Here is a 22,527-nt window from a genome sequence, read left to right as displayed (position 1 = left end):
CACACACCTACGTGAATCTGGAATCAGACATCATAAAATCATCGGCAGTAGCAAATTCAGCTCTCTCTCTGCAGATAGATGGTTTTCTTCTCTATGTGGGCTTGAAAAGTCTGATCCTCTGAGATGTTCTAACAAAATCATTAACTTTTATAATAATTATGCAACAGAATCAGCATTTATTGAGGTCCACTATGAATATTCCAGGGACTACAGCAGGCATTTGCACACATACTTTCACTTAATAATAGCAACTCGGTGAAATAAGTATGTATGAAGGCATTTATCCAGTTACAAAACTTCTCAAAGGCAGGAGTTAAGACTCTCTACAAAATATATAAAACCTAGAGTGCCTAGAACAGATTGTCAACTGTTGTTTCATGGTAATACTGATTTCATTTAAAAACTTCGAACACCTACGAGGCACCTACTAGGTACTGGGTATTATTAACCAAAAGGGCTGTAGAGAGGCAGTGTGGCATGTCATGGAGAGCGTGTGACTGAGAATTAGTCACACTAATTAGGGGACATTGGTTTGAGATTGAATTCTGCCACTTATGAGTCACAAACACATCAAAATTTATTCGAGCTTAATTACTTCCTCTGTTGAATGAGCGTGATGGACTCAAAGATCTCAAAGGCACATTCCACTTCAAATGTCCTGCTATCCTGTGAGTCTGCCGGGCCACTTAGTAGAAAAACATCTACCACCAGTCAACTTACACTGAAACGGAGACTATAAGAATGCCAATAATTGCAATCAGCAATTCTGCTGCCTCCCTTTATATCCAAACCCTTGATATTTACTTACCTGTTCTTCTAATTGGAAGTTCTTTTCTAAAACAAGAAGCATGTGCTCCCGTAAGGCAGAATGCTCATGCTGCTGCAGCTTCTCCCGTTTGTCCTTCAATATGAAGAGAAAAATAAGACAGGTTGTTGAAAGTCTCCCAAAACAAGGGTGGTATGCTCTGCTAAAGCAGAACTTTAACAACTTTGCTTCTTGACTCAAGGTGGGTTGCAGGAAGAATGGTCCCTCCAGGTCCCTCCTCCAGCTTTAGGATTCTACAGTTCCCACGAAACAATTTTAAACCAAGAGACAGAGAATCAGACCACTATCAAAATTCCCAATGCTGATTTCCTTCCTGGCCTTGGGACTATTGGACTGTGGTTTAAGTGTAGATATTGTCATCTCACAGTTACTCGCATGTAAAACCTACCTCCTTAGTGGGTTAGCTCCAGGTCAGTTTTAGGCTTAGGTTAGTTCTCCCTCCCTACATTTCTATGCTGTCTTCTATCACTGTCCTGCTGTCACAGGCCGAAGGTAGGCAACCTAATTGCGATTTCGGCCCATGCAAATTTGTCCTCAAAATCAAATAACACATTTGCAATAATAATCACAAAGTGCCTATATGACTAATAAAGAAAATGTGAGGGGTTCTGGGTGATCCATGGATTTTAAGAAAACATTCATCATCAATTTCCCTTCTGTTTAGGGTTGGCCCCTCGTCCAGAGAACTCTCATCCCCAGCTCTAGAACTGAGGTAAGTTCTAGAATACAATCTAATTGGACATTTGGGCCCAATTCTAAAGAAAAGTCCTTTCAAAGCTGGAAAGGATTTCTGTATTTCATGCACTAGAAAGGTAAACCCTGTCCTTTTCACAATGAAGACAATCACTGGTTTGGTATATGACAAATTTATGGACTCTTCATTGATTTTTTTTTTTAAAGCTTCTCGTAATATATATATATATATTTTTTTTAATAGATTTTTAAAATAAGAGAAATATATGCTTATGTAGATACAGAATGACAGATGATGTAGAATGAAAACTACAAGCTTTCTCTGCATCGCCTCATTCAATGCCCTACTCTCACCCACCAGAGTTAGTGAGGATATATACACATTTTAATACAAAGAGATCACGTTATATTTAATTAAAAAATATGTACCTTATTCTTTTTATCAGATGCAAGTATCCCAAAATATGAATATATATAAGTAAGTAGGCAGCACTTTTAGTGAAGGACTTATAAGTTGTTTTTAGTTGTTTTGTGGGTTTTTTCGCTATATAAACATCTGTGTGTGTGTGTGTGTGTGTGTGTGTAATCCCTGCCCACTTATGAAAGGATATCTGTGAGATAAATTCCTAGCAGAAGGGTAAAGTCAATGTGTGGATTCACTTTTTATTTTCATAGTTATAACCAAACTGCTGTCAAAAAAGTTGGATATTATAAATTGTTTTAGTCTTTGTCAATTTGATGGTGCAAATTATATTTCTTGTTATAATTTATGTTTAATTAGGTGTAAGATAAGAATTCTTTGTATATTAAAAAAGTAGGCCCTTTTTTGTATGGTCATATGTTATAAACATACCTCCAGTTTATGGTTTGCATTTGACTTTATTTATGGTATTTTTAAAAATCAAATAGAAGTTTTAAATATTTATGTTTAAACTTATCAGAATTATGGCTTCTGGTTTTGTGTTAATCATCTATGAAAGGTCTTCTTTATTTCAAGAATAAAAAGAAAATTCACTCATTTTTTCTTCTAGTATTTTTATGATTTTTAAAATAAACTTTATTTTGGAGTAATTTTAGATTTACAGAAAATGTGAAACAATACAGAGCATGATATATTTTAATGGTTAAAACTTTGATCCATTTGGAATCTGCTAAAAAGACTGATGTAGGAATCAAACGTTATTTTTGTTATAAAATTTATGTTATATAATATTTTGAATAATACTTTTACAGGTATTTAACAGATAACAAAAATATATATATATATATATATATATATATATATATATATATATATATATATATATATATATATATGTTGTTGTTTTGAGAGCCCACTGGCCCATGTGGGAATCGAACCGGCAGCCTTCGGAGTTAGGAGCATGGAGCTCTAACCCCCTTAGCCACCCGGCCGGCCCCACAAAATATATTTTAAAACATGATTTTAAGCCAATTTGTTTCAGAATCCTTGGGGATAGACAGGGGGTACCATAAAACCAAGATTTGTCATCATTGGAAGAGTGACTCCAGGAGATCCCCAAACCTGGCAGGAGAAATTATCCCTGTGGTTAATTTCCCTGTGGTGGTTAATTTTATGTATCATCTCGGCTAGGCTATGGTGTCGAGTTGTTTGGCCAAAACTCGTCTAGATGTTGCTATAAAGGGATTCTGTGGATGTGATTAACATTTAAAGCAGTTGACTTTAAGGAAAACAGGTTAGCCTCCATAATGGCGGGTAGGGGGAGTTCATCCAACCAGCTGAAGGCCTTAAGAGCAAAGATTGAAGTTTACTGAAGAAGCACTTCTCCTCAAGACTACAACACTTAAACTATAGCCTGAGTATGCAGACTTCCCGCTTGCCCTGCAAATTTCAGATTTGCCAGCCCCACAATCACTTATGCAAATTCCTTAAAAATCTATTTCTACCTCTTTCTCTTTCTCTCGCTCTCTTTCCTTCTTATTATTTATATTTATATTATTTATATTTTTCATATTCGTATTCATGTTCATAGATGTCCTATGTCTCCTATTGGTTCTGTTTCTCTGGAGAACCCTGATGAATACAATTGCCAGTCTTAAAATTCTCATAAGTGAATGTCCTTTTGTATCCTGGATGGAATCCAAGAGTACAAGGAACTCGCTCAGTGAATTATATAGAATGCAGGGGCAGAAACCAAAAGCACCGCATACCTTTACAGTACAGCCATAGAGCTTAAAAGGACAGTCTCGTTCCACTTCAGGACACATGGCAAGGTGTTCATCCACCTACGAAATGGACAGCCTCATGCTACAGAAATTCATCACCGATTCTCCAAATGCCTGGTGTAACTGCAGCAAGCAGGGAACCCAGCGTGGCTTGGGAAGAAGGGCGGGAATAGGAGAAGGAAAAAGCCATGCTAAGGCCTGGTGGAGAGAATGCTAAGGTAAAAACTGAGAATTCTTGGGGAAAAGGGAAGGGAAGATAGAGACATGGTTATCGTGGGTGTCATTTAAACCTTGGGCCTCGGCCTATGCAATTCTATCAAATCATCATGATTAATAAAACTTTACCTTACATAAAACCTACTGTGAGCATTATTTACACTTACCTCAGTTCTTGGAATAAGCTGCAAACACTTGTTGGGACAAGATACTGGGTACTCGGGACACAAGTTTTCCTCATGATTCTGAAACAGAGAAAGTGTGTTGAAACAAAGCCCCTCCTTACTTTCAAGGGTTCCCTTTTATGGCCTCAGAGTGTTTATACACATAGCTCTTTGGGGATCTATGTTACACAGCTTACTCTCTATAGGAAGGTGTGGCCCAGTTCCAGAAAGGATTATTCATGGCTACTTTCTTGGTATAAATAAATTCAATTCAGTTTTCTAATTATTCTAAAAGGTCAGACGGCACAGGATTCATAGGGGGGAAGCTGTGGGAGTCATGGCACATGTAGAAGGTACCCCAGGCTCTCTTTTTATGCCCACACCCTCCCGCTCCAGTTAGATCGCAGCATCCTGAGGACAGACAGTATTGTCACCAATATATGACTCAGCACTAGCATAACTCCTTGCACACTCACACTCAGCAGATGCTTGAACAATAGTTTTGCCAATGATGAATAAATAGAATCCCACCAACAAGAAGGCTTTTAGTTTTTTACAGAACCCTCAGATAAAGTTATTTCTTAGACCTATTTCTGTACAATAATAAATCCAAAAATGTGGTTCTGGTATCCCATCTGATTCACTGTGACCAGTCAGGCAGAATTTAGCCCCATAAAGACTATTCTCTTTTTACCTGTAGATTGATTACTACCACATCCTTTTTGCAATAAAGGCATTTTTCCTCTCGAAACTGGCAGTCTGCGCTCATATGCTTTTTCAGATCTTTCCGAAGGACTACTTCCCGACAGTTCTCATTAGAACACTGCACAGCTTGAAATAAGCACTGCTGAAGGTGGTCCTGCAAGAGATGACAAGAGGCCAGGGGGACGTTGACAAGGGAGGAGAGGCGGCTGGAAGGCCTATTGAGGGAGGGAGGGAGGATGGAGAGGGCGGGGAGGGCAGCCCCTGCCTGCAGGCTCTCAGTGGAGGCCACTCCTGCCTCTGCTGAGCACAGCGCCCCGCATTAAGAGAGCTGCCTGGACCTGGGACACAGGCTGTGAAAGCCAGCCTTGCTTGGTGGAAGTTAGGAGGACGGGAGAATGGGTGAAGAAGAAAGTATGCTGAGTTTCTTTCAGATTATCTAGGAACGTGCTCCTGTTCTCAGGTTAGTTCTTGAATATTTTCCTTAGGCTTGCCAATTAATTTACCAGGGCTTCAAGGATGTTTGTTATTTCTTTTATGAACTCTCCATTCTCATCCCCAGCACCAAGTACTAATCTCTGCATAGCAGATGGTAAAAGCCAGACAGAGGGAAAAGAGGGAAGAGAAGGGCCGATCCTAAGACAGTGAAGGAAAGGAAAGGATAAAAGGAAGAAAAGGGGTCGAGAGGAAGCTTTTCCAGAAGTAGGCAGAGAAATGATAGGATCACGGGCCCAAGAGAAGCTGGGAATGATCAGTCTTGTAAAGTCAGGACATGTTTTTAACCAGATTATTAGACAATAATGATATGGACAGCATTCATTCCAGTGGTCGTCACATTAGAGATTTATAAAAGCAAGCACAGCTTAATAAAATGTTTGGATTAATGCAAGTTACTGTGATGCTGACAAATTATCAAAATCCTACTGAGTTTGTCTCCCTGTAAAAGCCTTTAAAACAGAGTTAACAAGCTATGGCCCTTGGGCCAAACCTGGCTTGCTACTGGTTTTAGTCAATACAGTTTTATTGGTGAACTGCCACGCGCCTGTCTATTCACATACGGCCTATGGCTGCTTTCCCTCCACAATGGGGAAGTTGAGTAGTTGTGACAGTGACTGTATGGCCTGCAAAGCCTAAAATATTTACTATCTGGCTCTTGATAGCAACAGTTTGCTGACCCCTTCTCTGAAGGAAAAAAGAGCAAACAGTTTTTCTACAGGAAATACATAAATAGTACAGCTATTTTCCTTTGCCTCTGCTAGTAAGAAACACATGGTGATAACAATTGAAAGTCACATCTTATCCAAAAATTTACTGATGTTTTCCCTCCACTCTCAGCAAAACAGTCAGCATTCACCAAGCCTCTGCTATCTGGGAGACTCTATACCTCATCAGGTTGGATTGGGAGCACAGGGAATGCAGGGACACACACACACACGCACACGCACGAAAGAGGTGAAAAGAAACCAGCCACTGTCCTCTAGACGCTGATGATATGGCCTTTAAACTAATCAGTGGTCTATTTGAGCCTCATTTCCTTTTCAGGCTTAGTGAGAACACAACAAAGTGGGAAAAGAGAGCCTGCTCTAGGATTTGACTTGCAAACACAAAAAAAGTTCCATGAACCTCCAAAGTACTCCCTGGATTAACAAGGAAATCATTTACACATTTATAAGCTCAGTGCCTGGGGGGTTTGGAGGCGTGATGGAGAAAAGACTGAATCACCTGAAATACTTTCCAAAATGTGTGGGTGGGAGGGGAAAATCTCAGCAGCTGCCAAGCAATTCCCAGGAAGCTTGAGATGCCTGAGTCTTACTCATTCATAGTGTGATCAAATCTGATATGAGCCCTGCCGTGACACAGCCACATTTCCAGCTTAGAATTTAACAAGCTTCCCCAGCGGGATGGAAGAGCTACATAGGACAGTTCACTTGAGAGGAAGTCAACTCCCCTGCACCTTATTTGTTTGCATCTCGTACCAATACTTCCCCTTTAAACTCTATCCTATCTCTGTTCTGATTGTTACCTACCTGCCTTAGACCATAAACGCCAGGTACCCAAGGCCCACAGGTGCTAGGAAACACCCATCTCAGCACTTGCAAATGCTTTTGGGCAGTCATACCTTGGCTCCCACCCTAGGGACCCGAAATTCTTCACAGTTCCCCCCAAATGACATGTCCTTGCTTGAGAGTTCTTTTGCCCAGCATGTCTCACATTTTCGCTTTTGGAGCAATGTCCTTAACCCATAATTTAAAGTCTAGTACATATGGCATCTCCTCCACACTTTCCAGACACAATGAACCTTTTCCCTTACGTCTTAGCCCTTGGCATGCTATGCTAGTAAAATTACTAGACAGGAATTCTCTGAGGGCAACCCAATGAACCCCCTACCCCATCCTGCTTAGCTCAGAAACTGTCACAAAAAGCTGTTCAATACACGTCACTGGAAAAATGGCAAGGACAAATATTGTTCATGAGTCATACCAACCTGGAATCGTCCCAGAATAATCTTGACATTACATCCAGGAGCATTTTTGCAAAATACATATAAATTGAGGACTTCCCTTTTGCAGCAATTGTCTTTAAACACCTAAAAGATAAACATGATAGGTCTCTCACACTCCAAAGCTTTAGAGCAACATGAAGTTATTATTAATTTGGTCTTCAGGTACATCTCAAAAGCTGGGTGGCAACTTCCAGACAGTGGTTGGAATGGAAATACCACATTCATCACCGTAAAAGAAAAAGCTGTCTCAGATACATACTTCTGACAGGTCCCCAAACATACAAGCCAGGTAGTAATTTCATGCCCAGCACTGTATGCTGCTGCTAGGAGAATTTTGTGGTTGGTGTACCTGACCTCACGTGCTCAAAGGTCAGAAGGTGGGTCTGTGGCTGAGGGTGATATTTTCCGCTTCCCATCCCAGCAGAAAGGTTTGTATTAGTCATCAGGGAGTGTCACTGAAGCTGTGCTGACTTGCTATTTCAGCACACACCAGGGGTTGGCAAACTTTCTTCATAAAGGGTCAGATAGTAAATATTTTTGTCTTTGCAGGCCACATGTCAATGGTCTCTGTTGCAACAATTCAGCTCTGCCGTTCACAATACTTGAATGAATGGGCATGGCTCCGTTCCAATAAAACTTTATGGACACTGAAATGTGAATTTCATATAATTTTCACGTATCAGAAAACATCATTCTTATTTTGATTTTTCAAATTTTTGTTTTGAAATAGTATAAGACTCAGAGCAAGTCGCAAAAATAGTACAGAGTTCCTGTGTACCCATCTTTGGATTTTTTTTTCTATGATTTAAATATAAAAACCATTCTTAGCTCACAGGTCATACAAAAACAGGTGGCAGGCTGGATTTGTCCCAACAAATCCCATGCTGTAGTGTGCCAATCCCTGGCCTAGCGGGTGAGGCAGACACAAGGACAGCACTGTCCTCTGCTAAGCACTGACAATTCGCATCATAAGAGGGAGAGAAGGAGCGGGTACATCAGACAGGTGCTCGGGGAGCTTCCTGGAGGAGGTGATACTTGAATGTCCTGTACTGGAATTTTAAAGGAAGAAAACTGAGCTTAAAAGGAAGTTTCAAGGGAGAAAAATCTTCACGACCGTGGGTTAGATAAAGGTCTCTTAGATACAACACTTAAAAGAACAAGCAACTGAACACACAAAAGACAAATAAGACTTCATAAAATGAAAAACTTTTGTGCTTCAAAGGATACCATCAAGAAAGTGAAAAGACAACCTAGAGAATGGGAGAAAAATATTTGCAAATCATATATCTCATAAGTGACTGTTATTCAGAATACATAAAGAACTCAACAATAAAAGTCAAATAATCCACTTAAAAATAGGCAAAGGACTTGAAAAGGCATTTTTACAAAGAAGATATTACAAATGGCCAAGCGCATGAAAAGAAGCTCAGTACCACTAATCATCAGAGAAATGCAAATCCAAACCACAAGTTACCTCTTAACACCCACTGGAAAGGCGATAATCAAAAAGATCAAGACCAAATTTTGGCAAGAATCTGGAGAAATTAGAACTCTCATACATTGCTAGTAGGAATGTAAAATGGTACAGCTGCTTTGAAAGATACTCTGGCAGTTCCTCAGAACGTTAAACATAGTTAGTTACCATATGACCCAGTAATTCTACTCCTAGGTGTATACTCAAGAAACATGTCTACTTTAAAGGTAAAGTTTATGGCATATGAATTATATCTCAATAAGGCTATTATTAGACACAATAATAATAAAAGGAAGTTCTAGAGATTAACCAAATAAAAAAGTGAATTCCAGGAAACAGGATGTTTCATTTCTCCAAGGCACTCAATGTAACTGGAACCAGTATAAGAAGATGGTAAGGAAGAATCAGAAGAAACTTGGGGGTGGGGTGGGGATTCAATAAAGACCAGAACAAGACTCTCAAACAGTGGTAGGAGTGAGGTCTGACTTGACCCCTCAGCAGAGGAATATAGATTCCAAGGAAGGCTCCTCTCCCTCTCTCCTGCTCCAACCTCAATGTCCAATCAGGACACTGGCTTCTCCATCACCTAGAGAGCTGCTAAACCAAAGCAGTGGTTTTCTTACCTCCTGAGATTTGATAATCTCCTTATCTACAGGACAGAGTGGCACTGCATTTAATTCTCTGGAGAGAAAAATAAAAAGAGCCAGAATTAAGACTTGACCTCAACAGCTCTTCCAAGAGCAGCCCCAGCACTACAGCCATGCTCAACCCATTGAAATTCCCCGAGCAGGTCGGGCCTGTCTTTGCTCTTGCTGTTCCCTCCTCCCAGAAGGGCCCCACCCCTGCTTCCCAATATCAGCACCTCTCCAGTCTTCCTGAAAAACTCCCATTCATCCCCCAGGATGCAAGTCAATTAGTGAGTTCCCCAGACAGAGTTAAATGCTCTCTGCCAGTGCTCCCACGGCAGTCTTTTGCTTATCTCACTGTACCCCAACCTCTCTCCTTCACAAGACTGGAACATTCTAGAAGGCAGAGACTGGGTCCTGTTCCACACTGAACCTCTAGCTCTTCACTTCTGGACACTAGGGCTTATTTTAGCAAGGTGCCTGGAACACACAGGTGCTGCATGAACAAATCCATGAAAGAAGGAGAACGTGCCTTAATAACCCCCTTTCCAAGTGTGGCAAGGTACAACTTTCTTACTGCCCCTCGATAAGCCCGAAATGCCTGCTTTTCTCCCTCAATACAGCATGACCCAGGTTTTATAGCTGCCTGGGAATGGACAACAACCATGGCAGCGAAGTCTCTTCTCCACACGACACCACCTCTGCCTTAAGGGCAAGGAAAGGTCAGGGCAATTACAGCAAAGACCGTCAGGAGACATGGGTCCTTCCCCAAACAGCCTATGCTTCTAGGTTTGCCCTCACATGCAAGACAGGTGTGGTTAGAATTTTAAGAGAAGGTAAACATCAGTAAGGAAGTGCCAAAAAATGAAGCTTACTCCTCAGGCTCTCACAGAAGGGCCCGGGAGAGCCCCTCCTCATATTCGTGGTTCTGTGGCCAACCACAGCAATTCCAAAACCGCGATTACAGTTGAGTGGCCATAAATGACATTTAGATCTCAGGACACCCCCTTCTGGTGCTGGCTGGTCTGCTGTGACCAGAGCTGCAGGCCTGCCCACTCACCTCAGGGACAGGATACAGTGATGGCAGAAGCGGTGCCCACAGCCTGTCTGGTGGGGGTTGTGAAGTACTGAGCGACAGAAGGCACATTTGTAGCGCTCTTCCAATTGTTCCACAAACTGGTACTCTGTGTTGGGCTCAAAGTCCAAGGAAATGGAGTTGCCGGAATTCTGGCGGAGGAAACCACAGGGAATGCCTCCTTGTTCCTCAGAATAAGCCATTCTGGGGGGTTAAGAGAACAGAAGGAAAAGTAAGTACACAGACCAAAACCATGACAGCCAGCGATCGGGTGTATTAATTATTGGACATCACCCATGGGGTCACTCTGTTAGAACCTGTAACAACAGGACCAATCTCATGCCACTGGAGGGCTCCTGTAGTGGGAGACGCCTGGGGTGGTCAGGTGGGGGCGGGACCAGATGACGTCTAGCAAGACGCCATGACACTTCAGCCCTTTGTCCATCAACCTTTTCACAGGATGCTAAATTATCCTGTCAGTGTGGCCATGTGCTTGGACAAAATATAGCCAGGTGTTAACTACATTCTAGGCAAACTCTTGTTACGGCTTTTCTTCTGTTCAGTTAAGAGAATTGAAACAAATGTTTGTTAACATTTTTCAGAAGTAAGAACCTGCACACCAATACATTTCTTGCAGTATATTGTAAGTCCTCACCTAACATTGTTGATATATTCTTGGAACTCTGGTGAAATGATGTATAACAAAACCAATTCTACCACAGGCTGATTGATAGATAAAACAAGAGCTAAGTTCCTATAGCAGCTCATCAACATTATAACAAAATGATGCTGAAGGAAAGTTATGTGAGGCCCTTGCTGTATATAAAGCACCACCAACTACCCACATCATTTATTACCTGAACTAAATAAGAGACCATTAAATGTTTTCCCCTCCAATCCAGTCTCGATACAATAGCTACGGTGATATTTTCAAAACGCAAGTATGATTGACGGTGACCTTCCCTCCGCATTCAGCGGTTTGTTTCCCAGGGTTTGTAGGGAAAAGCCATACTGCTGAGCAGGCTATCAGCCTGCCTCCTCTCCACCCAGCGGCATCCTGGACCTCTCCCCGCCCCCTTGCTTTCTGCATTCTAGCCATGCAGGCTTTCTTTTAGTTCTTGTAATACATCAGGCTGTCTCCTGCCACGGGACCTTTGCATAAGCTGTTGCCGCTGTCTAGAGTGCTTCCCCTGTCCCCTTCCAGTTCCCTTCACTTAGTTAACTGACATTCATGCTTCAAATTTCATTTCAAGCTTCAAACCCTCAGGTAAGCTTGCTCATCTCTCTCTGGTCTAACAGCAGGAGGCCCACTCACCAGTCTGGAGAATTTGCATAGCCTCCAGGGAGTGGCTGGGGATAAGGGAGGTTGGGGGAAGGCAGTTTCACTGTATAGTCCTTTTGAATTTTTGAAAATGAATGCATTACCTATTCAAAGATAAATACAGAAAAAGAAAAACTAAACATCCACTGTTATATCCATCATAGAACCAGGTTCCTTTCCTGCAGAGCAATACTTGGTATGAAATTTGACATGTGTTTGTGTGATTATTTGATTTATGTCTGTGTCCCTTAATGACACACAGATTGCATCTGGTCTTGCTCATTGTTGCATCTCCAGCCCTTAGCACTGGCCCAGGCATGGAGAACAACTGACCTATTTGTTGAACTGATGTTATTAAATGCACTTTTTGAAAAATGCTCAACAGAGCAGCTGTAAGGAGTATTGGCTTCTAACATAGTGATTCTTAACCTTTTTTGAGCAAGGACAGCCCCCTGCCTTTGAAAATATGATGAAAACTCTAGACTTTCTCCCTGTAAAATAGCACACACGTCTGGACCTTTTAGGGACCCTCTGAACCCACCGGTGGTTCCCAGGTTAACAACAACCCTGCCTCCACCGCAGGAATTCTGTTCTTTTGGCACAGTGCCAGAAGTGGTGCCTGGGGAAATCACTGGCAAATGGTTAATGGGTGGGAGGCCATCTGGGGCAGTCCCTGGGGGTGACGTGCTTCCACATGGCTGGGGAGCAGGAAGGCTTGGCCTGGGGCTTCAGTGCTTTGACTTGCTCTTGGAATTCCCTCACGGTTCTCCTGCAGCTGGTGAGGTCCACTGGGCCTGGGAACAGCTGTGCAGCCCGACCCCTCCAACTCTCAGCTTTCCTCAAGTCAGCTGCTAGGCTCTCTCACTGCGGGAGTAGTCTGAGTTTGGGGGGTGGCCTGGGTGAAGGAAGCAGAGAAAGGAAATGGCCTCTTTCAGCAAATAAATCTTTCTCTCTGGAGGCATCCAACAGACCAGGGGATTCGTTTTATTTGTTTTGTGGGTTTTTTTGATGCTGGGGTTTGAGATCAAAGGCCCACCTTTTCTTCTCTGCATGTGTTTCCTGCAGAACTTCACGGGTGGTAGGTGAGATGTACAGATGTGATTGTTCCCCTTTTAACATGGTTTACTCTTAAGAGCTAACAAGCTTTAGTTATAAAGATGAAAAGGTATGGCACTTGAGTTATATATACAACCCTAATTAGCCAGACTTTTTCTGAGAAGACCAATTCCAGACTGCCCTGCTCTGCCCTGTGTTTTCCAGTCCCAGGGAGGCTGACAATTCACGTCCTATGCCTCTCTAGGATTCTCTCCTGAGACCAGGCTCATGTCTGTGTCATATGGCATGTGAATTTGGACTCAGGGATGTACCCTAAAGCAACAGGCTGGTTCAGCCCCCAGAACAGTAGGACGTACAAAACTTAGTTCAGATTCCCCTCCGCTCGCATGCTATCCTCTTTCCTAGCACAAGAAATGTAATGCACTCATCTGTGTGTCTGTCCATCTTTCTCTTCCATACCATGAATGCATTACAGAATGCAATACCATGAATGCAAACTTTTTGGTCTCAGGGCCCCCCCTTTAGACTCTTAAAAATTGAGGATCCAAAGACCCAGAATAGCCAACACACTATTGAAGGAGTAGAACAAAATTGGAAGATTGATTCTACCCGACTTGGAGAGCTACTATACAGCTATAATATTCAAGACATTGCATGTGGTACTGGTGAAAGAACAGACAAGTAGATCAATGGAACAGGATAGAGAGACCAGAAATAGGCCCACGTAAAGGATCTTTGACAAAGGAGCAAAGGCAATACAATTCTACTGTATTTTCACAAATGGTGCTGGAACAACTGTGAATCCACATGCAAAAAAAAAAAAAATGAATCTAGACACAGACTTTACACCCTTCACAAAGATGAACTCAAAATGAATCACAGACCTAAATGTAAAATGCAAAACTACTCAACCCCTAACAATAACACAGAAGGAAAATCTAGATGACCTGGAGTTTGGCAATGGCTTTTTAGATATAACACCAAAGGCACAATCCATGAAAGAAAAAATTGATAAGCTGGAGTTCATTAAAATTAAAAAGTTCTGCTCTGTGAAAGATACTGTTAAGAGAATGAGAAGAAATGCCACCGACTTGGAGAACATGTGATAAAGGACTGTTATCCAAAACATACGTCACCAAAGAAGATACACAGATGGCAGACAAGCACATGAAAAGATGCGCCACATCACACGTCATCAGGGAAATGCAAATTAAAACAACAGTGAGATGCCACAACACACCTATCAGAATGGCCAAATCCGAACACTGACAGCACCAAACGCGGGCGAGGATGTGGAGCAACAGGTCCTCTTATACACTGCTGATAGCAATGTAACTTTGGAAGACAGTTTGGCCTCTTACAAATGAAACACGCTCTTACCATCTGATCCAGCAATCGCACTCCTTGGCATTTACCAGAATAGCTGGAAACTTATATCCACATAAAACCCTGCACGTGGATATTTATTGGAGCTTTATTCATAATTGCCAAAACTTAGAAGCCACGTAAGATGTCCTCCAGTAGGTGAATGGATAAGCTACAGTACATCCAGACAACGGCATATTATTCAGTACTACAAAGAAATGAGTTATCAAGCCATGAAAAGACATGAAGGAGCATTAAATGCATATTACTAAAAGAAAGAAGCCCATCTGAAAAGGCTACATACTGTATAATTCCAACTATATGACATTCTGGAAAAGGCAAAACTGTGGAGGCAGTAAAAAGACCACTGGTTGCCAGGGATTAGGATGGAGGAAGGAAGAGATGAATAGTGGATCATGGAGGATTTTTAGGGTAGTGAAACTATTCTGTATGATACAATAATGATGGATACATGTCATTTGTCCAAACCCATAGAATGTAAGAGTAAACCCTAATGTAAACTATGGAATTGGGGTAGCAGAATATGCCACCCCAAAATATAACTGTAGGAATTCAGGACCTGTCACCCCAAAATATGCTGCATTGGTATATTATTTTGAACTGTAGACACTTGAAGAACAGCAAATGGAGGCACACTTGGAACACTTTATCTGTCTAAAGACAGATCCTTCAAAAGGAACTCAATTATCACATTTCTGGGAGTTCCATCAACCAGGGAAGATTGACTCATCACAGAAGAAACTAGAAGTTGATATCCAGACAAACTTTGTCACAAACTCTCATATCGCCCATCTTTTCTCCTAAGAGCCCATTCAGGTTTCCTAAAAACTAATTACTCTCCCTAAGAGGCCTACATCCCTCCTCCCCTTTCCCTCTTAAAAGGGTGTTCAAATCTGAATTCTAAGCCACTTTGGAGAGTTACTCATTTTTCCCAGGTTATCCCCTGTATACATGATATATACAGAGAGTGCCAAAAAAATGTATACACATTTTAAGAAAGAAAAAAACTATTAAAATTGTAATACTCAATATATACTGATAACAAAAGATGACTATAAGACATGTGTATCCATTTTTTTGGCACCCCAGTATGTATGAGATTGTTTTTTTTTCTCTTATTAATCTGGCTTGGCTAAGAACTCAGAAGGATAGAGGGAAAATTGTTTTCCTCCCCTACACAATGTAGGTTCATCAACTGTAAGAAATGTGCCACTCTGATGGGGGATGGTGATAGTAGGGGAGTCTGTGCAAGTGTGGGGGGAGGGGTCTATGGGAAGTCTCTGTACCTTCCATTCAATTTTGCTGGGAACATAAAACTGCTCTAAAAAATATTCTCTTAAAAAAATACTGAGGACCCCAAAGAATTTTTATCTGGGTTATATCTATCAATATTTATCATATTTCAGATTAAAGTTGAGAAAATAAAAAAAAATTTCATTACGTTACTTTAAGATAATCACGAGCCAGTTATACGTTAACATAAACAGTATTTTTATGAAAAACAACCATTTTCCAAAACAAAGAAAATTAGAAGAGTGGCATTGTTTTAGATTTTTGTACATCTCTGGGCTTAATAGAAGATAGCTGGATTTTCCTATCTATTCCTGCACTGAATCCGTGGCAATACCATCGTCACGTAGCTTCTAGAAAACACCACTGTATGCTCAAGAAAGAAGGAGAGTAAAAATGGCAAATGATATCTTAGTATTATTATGAAGATAGTTTGCCCATGCAGATCCCCTAAAAGGGTCTCAAGGAGTCCCAGGTAGTGGGTAATGGTAAATGTTTAACAACCTGCTCTTCTAGGGGCAAAACTCCCGTTTGTAAAATCTGCCCATTTCTGTGCCTGAACATACTTGAATTTTAAATAAGAGCACACTAGCTGCCTTCTTCATCGGAGCTGCTCTGGCACCCCCGGGGCGTCAGAAGCACACTTGGGGAGCCACTGCTCTATCAGGCTGCCGGCGGGCCTGGGTTTTGTCAGTGTTTGTACTGGCAGGACCCAGTACGTGTGGACCCTCACAGACAACAGACAGCCCCCTGGCCGGGGGAACAGCCAGCAGAGGCCTAAGGACCGGAAGCCCCATCCTACCTTTTCTTTCCACGGTGTGTCTTGCCTGGCCCTAGTCAGCAAGCCTAAGCCATTTGCTGTCCTTGTTCACACGCTAATGTGTCATCTTGTCCAGTGTTTATTTGCATGAAATGGAGTTTTCATCTCATGAGACCTTTTAGAAATAAGCACTTTTGTTCTTCTGTACAATATGGACTTTAGATGTATACAAGGCCACGTTCTTGTACATAAACTGAGCTGTACGGGGTCTGTGTCCTTCCTCTGAAGTTCTTCAGGCCTGTGACCCAGCTCCACAAATGCAATCAATTCACTGTGCTCGCTGACACGAGAGCCCCGATAATAGAACTGCAAAGGCTGACATTTCTAGCAAATACATTTCTCTAATTACTCCAACATTTGCAGCTGGTACACTGTCATTCCCCGGCAGTTATTTAGTGGAAATGAATAAGAGTTCCATTTGATTAAAATCTTTCCCCTTTGGGTATAATAGCTTAGGTAACAAAAACAGCAAAAGAGTCAGTTCTTACAAATAAGAAAATAAGTAAGTACTTATAAGCCATCATAAGTACTAATACAGCTTGCGTATCTCCTTACCGCAGTTCACAATACCTATTCCTGCCATCGAAGGAAAGGAGAACGTCGTCCTCCTGCTGAGGGGTTAGTAACTCAAACCAAAACAGACAAAAGAAAACCACATTTCATCTGCTCCAGGAGAACTCTCCTTGAGTTTCTTTTACACACCATGTTTTAGCTTCATAAACTGATGCATCTTTCCCGTGAGAATTTTCTAGAATGCTGAAGGAAAACTGTAGATGTCATGACTGATACTCTTTATTTACATGTTCCTTCTGATTCATTTTTGGGGAACGCATAATAAATAGTCTAACATTCTGAAGCAGCGTGAGTTTGGCTTTTGGTTACAATACAAAGGACACGTATCTAGCAGAATTCAGTCTCAGGTTTCACACAGAAGGTGCGTCCTTGTCGGTCTGTCCACAGTCCCCCAGAGTCTTGTTTAAATTAATGAAGGTCTGGGAAAGTTGGGAATGTTTTTACATATTACATTGTACTTTATAAGACATAAGCCCAGGAACTAGGTCTCCAGGGTTTTCAACTTCTAATTCTTGGGCGTTCTGGTGACCATGGATCAAATCCCAGAGTAGAAGGGGCACAGGGCCAGAGAACTGGCTTTATTCCTGCTCCGTCTCTCACCAGCTGTGAAACGTTGGGCAGGCAGCCCACCATCTCCTCATTTGTACATCCCTGCACAGATTCAGTACGTACATGTCCTGGACTGGGTGCTGAGAAGGCAGAGACCCGTGATAGCCTTATCTGCCCTGGAGGGTCTCCAATTGGAGCAGAGGAAATCAGACATGGGACAATGCATTACAATACCCTGGTGACAGGTACCACACAGAGAGATTTAACAAAGAACTGTTGGAGCCCAGGTGAGGTGTAGCTAACACTTTCTGAGGTGTCTGCTGCTTTCACAGAGGAGAAAACATCTCAGCTGGTCTTGCAGAAGGAAGAGGCACTTTCTAGATGAAGGTGACAAAAAAGTTTCCCAGAAAGTCTCATAAAAATTCTGGAATGTTTAATAATTTACTATAGCTGAAGTGGAATTAAGGGCACATGCCAGTCATTTGCCTGTGTGCTCTCAGAGCCACTCTCTGCTCTTCTTCTGCCCCGGTCTGCATTGTAAGGTGGGGTGAGGGTTGACTCCCACAAACTGTTTCCCAGGCTCCCTCGATTCTGGTTGGGTTCAGTCAATGAGAGGCACTGTAGGAGACTAAAGGGTGGGAGGAAGGGGGAAGCCAGAGTATGTCTCCCTTGTCGGGGGTGTTGGGCACAATCTCAACATTGACTGGGTCTGCTCCACGGCTAGAATCACCACTAGATGACCCCCGCTCTGTGGACTAGTTTCCACCAGGCAGCCCTCTGTGGTCCCCAGCTCTTAAGCTCTGGAAACACCATGTCTTCCCTTTGTCCTCTCAATTCTAGAAATGGTGGGCAGCTCCCTGTTATGACTCATCTTGGCGTTGCCTCACTGTTGGCCTCCCAGCTTTGCCATCACCTGTGCAGCTATTTCCTGTGTAAGTAAATACCCTGTCCGAAACACCTGCAAGGTCTCTGAGCTGTAAGTGTAGAGAGAGGAGGAGCACATTGTGAAGAGTCCTGAATGCATGCCAACGTCGAGAGTTCCAACTTTTACCCCACGCTGTTGACCTTTTTAGGGATGATAACCACAGAGGACAGGCCTACGCAGGGAACCTAGTGGAAGAGGCTACCACACAGACCAAAGGAGGACGAAGACCTGATCCAAGGCAGTGGTCAGGGGAAGCCATGTGTGTGAGGCATTCCCAAGGTAAAACGCATAGATTTAGAACTGGCTTCGATGGAAAGGCGGAGGGAGAGGACAGTGGAGGATGAGCCCCAGGTTGCGGTTTGGAAGACTGGATAAGTGAGGGCACCAGTGAGATGTGGCAGAGGAGCAGAGGACGTAAAGGACGCTAGGAGGAGACATAACTAGGCAGGGGGTCTTAGGGACAGTCTTGACTGAGGGTGAGTCAGACCAGCTGACATCTAACATTTCTCCCAGAATAAATTACACGATTCCTAGCAGAAGACAGACGACATCCTAGGGAGACAGCAATGGGAAAACTCCTCGAAGCCAGTCCTGAAGCCTGTCGCCTGGTCCTTCCACCCACACCCATTGCTGCAGTGCAGCCCTGTGGGACTCCCTGTTTGGGATTTAATCAGTGCTGCTTCCCCAGAGTAACCCTCATGCAGCCTGGTGTGACCCTCCCCCTCAACTAGGCCTGAGGTCTCCACTGCAAATGACTGGATTGGACAAAAACTCTTAGGGTCCAGGAGATGTGGTGAAATGCACGGCGGTGCCTGGGAGGAGTCTGAGAACTATGGAGAGGCCTCCAGCCTCCCCCCACCGCCCCTGTAAGGGACGGGACTGAGGGCTGAGGAGTCAGGAGAGATGGCTTGCTCTGGGAGGTGAAACTTACAGGCCCTGGTGCCCCAGGATGGGCCTTGAGCCACGGGCAAACGAGGGGCAACACCACACTGGCCAATGAAGCTGCCAGAGCACGGGCTGCTAGAGGCCAATTGCTCTTTCCCAGCTCTGCTCAGGCCCTGCCAGGAACGTAAGGAGCCAACTCCACTGCTCACATCTGATACAGAGGCCGGGTGCAAATACGTCACTCCCCAAACCCACCCAAGACCCAGTGAAGGGTCCTGGGGTTAAATTAAAGGAGGAGACATTGTAGGTAGCAATGAGGAAAAGTAAAAATGTCAAATCCCAAGATGCAGTGACCCAAGGAGGCTCTGCCCGGGGCATTACTCAAGGGAATAGCTCTGCTAGGGTGCCAGCTGCTCACTCCACGTTGCTTCTGGCCCCTGAATTCTGAGATTCTGCTCTTCCAGGAAGAACAGTTACTACCAGGAAAGTTTAAAAGAAGAAGAAGAGGAGGAGCAGACGGAGGCGGCAGAAGAAAAAGAAGAAAACCACTTTAGTATGTTGTGGCCACGCCACAGGGAGAACTGAGAGGGGCTCACAGGTTTTACCAAAGCCTCTGTCTGCAAAGCCCAGAAAGATCTTTCCTCTAAAGAAGAAACCCCACAAGACAACAGCGAGGCCTCTGCTCCTGCCCTTCACCTCCTCCTCGCAGCTGCTCCCACAGCTCAACACAACCACCACGGCACAGGACAGAGAATGATGTGGACATGATTCCCGTTCCTTTGAAGACAACCGTGACTTCTCTCCAAGTTGCCAAGAAACCTCTGGTTCCTCATTTGCCTGGGGGTGCACCCACACACTGCTGGTGAAGAGACTGCGGTTCAAGGGCTAAAGGGCTTCCCCGCCCCCTCTTCTGGGTCCTGCTGCTGCCGCCTTAATGTCAGTGTCACTCATAGGGAAGCCTCGAATGGAACTCTCTCTGCTGCTCAGAACCATCCAGAGTCCACCTGGCTCTGAGGCTACAAGAGACTTTTTAGATTTGCTCTCAGAACTTAGACCAAGAGGGAAAAAACCACCACCAACAAAACACTACTGATCTTTCCACACAAGAGCTTCTTCCTCTTTAGCGAGCTCTGACTCCAGGACTCTCAGCCCCCACCCTCAGCTCCAACTCTGTCACAGTCCCCACTGCCATCTAGGGTCTGCACAAAACACTCCTCAACGGAGGGGCTATCCTCATTGGTCCCCAGATCCTCACAGCCAGCCCTCTGCCTGGCACAGAGTACTCAGTCAATGTTTGGTAAATAAGAAGGGAAACTGAGGATTGAAATGAGGCCTCAGTGGAAAAGCGCTGTTGGAAGCAGGGCCATGAAAAGCACCTAGGACAAATGTGAATGAGGCAGACAGAGGACAAGGGGACAATATGAAAAGATGTGACTGGAAGCTAAGGACTGGAATTGGATATGAGTCAGGATTACAGTTACGGAGGCTGTGTCCAGGCTCAGAGCCAACTAATTTACATGCATTGTCTCGCTTTCATCCTGACAGCAACCATATGATGTGTATATTATTATTATCATCATCCCCATTTTTCAAAGGAGAAGACTTGGGGAGGTCCTATGGCTAGGAAGCAGTGGAGGCTGTCAAGGAATAAGGAGGACCTGGGGTTCCTCCCTGCCTTTCTAAGGTCTGCCAAGAGCTGTGTGGTATAATGGTTACCACCATGGACTCTGGAGTGGACCTGCCTGGGCTCAAATCCTGGTTCCATTGCTGAATAGCCATGTGACCTCAGCAACTTACTTAGTCTCTCCATCATTGTCATCATTTTATAGTTTGTTCATCTGTAAAATGGTGACAATGATAACAGTTAACTCACAGAATTTTTGAAGATTAGTTAATATACATCAAGGGTTGACAGGCCCACCACTTGTTTTTGTAAATAAAGTTTTATCAGAACACAGTCACGCTCATTTGTTTACAAATCGTCTATGGTTGTTTTTGTGCTACAGTGGTAGAGTTCAGCAGTTGCACCACAGACCATATGGTCCATAAAGCCTAAACTAGTTATTATCTAGTTCTCTATAGGAAAAGATTGCTCCCTGTATCTTCTTCTGTATCCCCATATTCCTGCCCTCAACCCCTTGTCCGGGCCCAGAAGTGACCATGATGACTGGATGAGGCCTGATCACAGAGCCGGGTCCTCTCCCCCACCCCCTCCAAACCTCCCTTTCCCCACATCCCTCCCTCCCCCACAGGCAGTACTCTAGTTAAGGCTCAGGTCCCAGCTGTAACCTTGTGGGTGGGCACAGAACATTACTGACTTTATCTTCACTTGCGTGCACAAGCTGGATATCTCTCCATGGCTTTTCCAGATACCAACACCTCCCCCGCAACACAGGGCTATGGCCCTCACCTGGGACCCTTAACCCCTAACTGTTCTTCCTCTACCCAGAGCTGCCTTTCTGTTGCCCTTTTCCTCATTTCTCTACTTTACCCTGCAAACCCATTTTCTTCCTCAGTTCACCCAATGCATTATTTTGAATTCATGGTTATACTGGACTGTCTCCCACTAAACATGTATTCATTCAGTTACTCACTAATTCCTTTGCTGAGAACCTACCACATGCACACATGGATGGGGAAACACAAATCCAGCACGGTGTTTCACAAATCCAGACGGTGGCAGATTCCTCACCGTCCTGACCCAGCAACAAGTCCACCGGCCACTTTCTCCAGTCCCCTCCCCTCCCACTCCTGGCCCCAGAGCGGTGCCTGCAGACCCCACTGGCACCTGCCCGCAGCCTTCCCTGCTCTCCCAAGTTCACCTGTACTCTGCCTTTTTACAACCTGGAGGCGGGGGCCCGAGTCATCTGGGTGTTGGGGTGTGTGTGTGAGGCCCTGCATAGTTTGGAAAAGCATTTTATATTAGTTTGAAGATCTCAACTGTAGTCATGTAATCAGACTTGCCCAGGAGTCTCTCCTAAATCGTTGCCCCCCTGCTTTTATGTGGTATTTGGTACTTCCTTCTTGAAACTCCCTGATCCTTTGGCGCTGGGGAGTCTGTACTTTTTTCTTCTCCCCACACCCCTGACCACACCTCGAGGAGGCTCTCTGAGGGGTTCCCCTGAGGCTAGGTCAGCCCTCTACCTTTAGTTCTCGCCACAACTCTCACGTCTCATCATCTGAAAGGTTCCCTCATCCCCAGCCAGGCTGTATTACTGAATGTGGGTAGCAACCCCAT

General features: G+C 43.8%; 1 protein-coding gene across 2 annotated transcripts in view; it reads right to left on the bottom strand.

The window, feature by feature from the left end:
* The window catches only part of TRAF5 (TNF receptor associated factor 5), a 44,507-nt gene that overhangs the window by 9,411 nt on the left and 12,569 nt on the right, over positions 1 to 22,527 (bottom strand). Inside the window, exons 2-8 of one of the 2 annotated variants that reach the window (XM_081026810.1) lie at positions 10,470 to 10,688; positions 9,407 to 9,464; positions 7,292 to 7,393; positions 4,799 to 4,963; positions 4,108 to 4,185; positions 3,710 to 3,784; positions 809 to 901 (exon numbers count right to left, since the gene is read on the bottom strand). In XM_081026810.1, coding sequence (XP_080882936.1) covers positions 809 to 901; positions 3,710 to 3,784; positions 4,108 to 4,185; positions 4,799 to 4,963; positions 7,292 to 7,393; positions 9,407 to 9,464; positions 10,470 to 10,687 — 789 coding nt within the window. In that variant the 5' untranslated portion in view covers position 10,688. The remainder of the gene's footprint in view (positions 1 to 808; positions 902 to 3,709; positions 3,785 to 4,107; positions 4,186 to 4,798; positions 4,964 to 7,291; positions 7,394 to 9,406; positions 9,465 to 10,469; positions 10,689 to 22,527) is intronic. The other variant, XM_081026811.1, reaches the window with a different exon arrangement.

Source organism: Rhinolophus hipposideros, assembly GCF_964194185.1.
Source record: "Rhinolophus hipposideros genome assembly, chromosome: 19".
NCBI classification, from domain to species: domain Eukaryota; kingdom Metazoa; phylum Chordata; class Mammalia; order Chiroptera; family Rhinolophidae; genus Rhinolophus; species Rhinolophus hipposideros.
The sequence above is the reverse complement of the archived record's forward strand: the minus strand, read 5'-3'. Positions and strand labels throughout refer to the sequence as shown.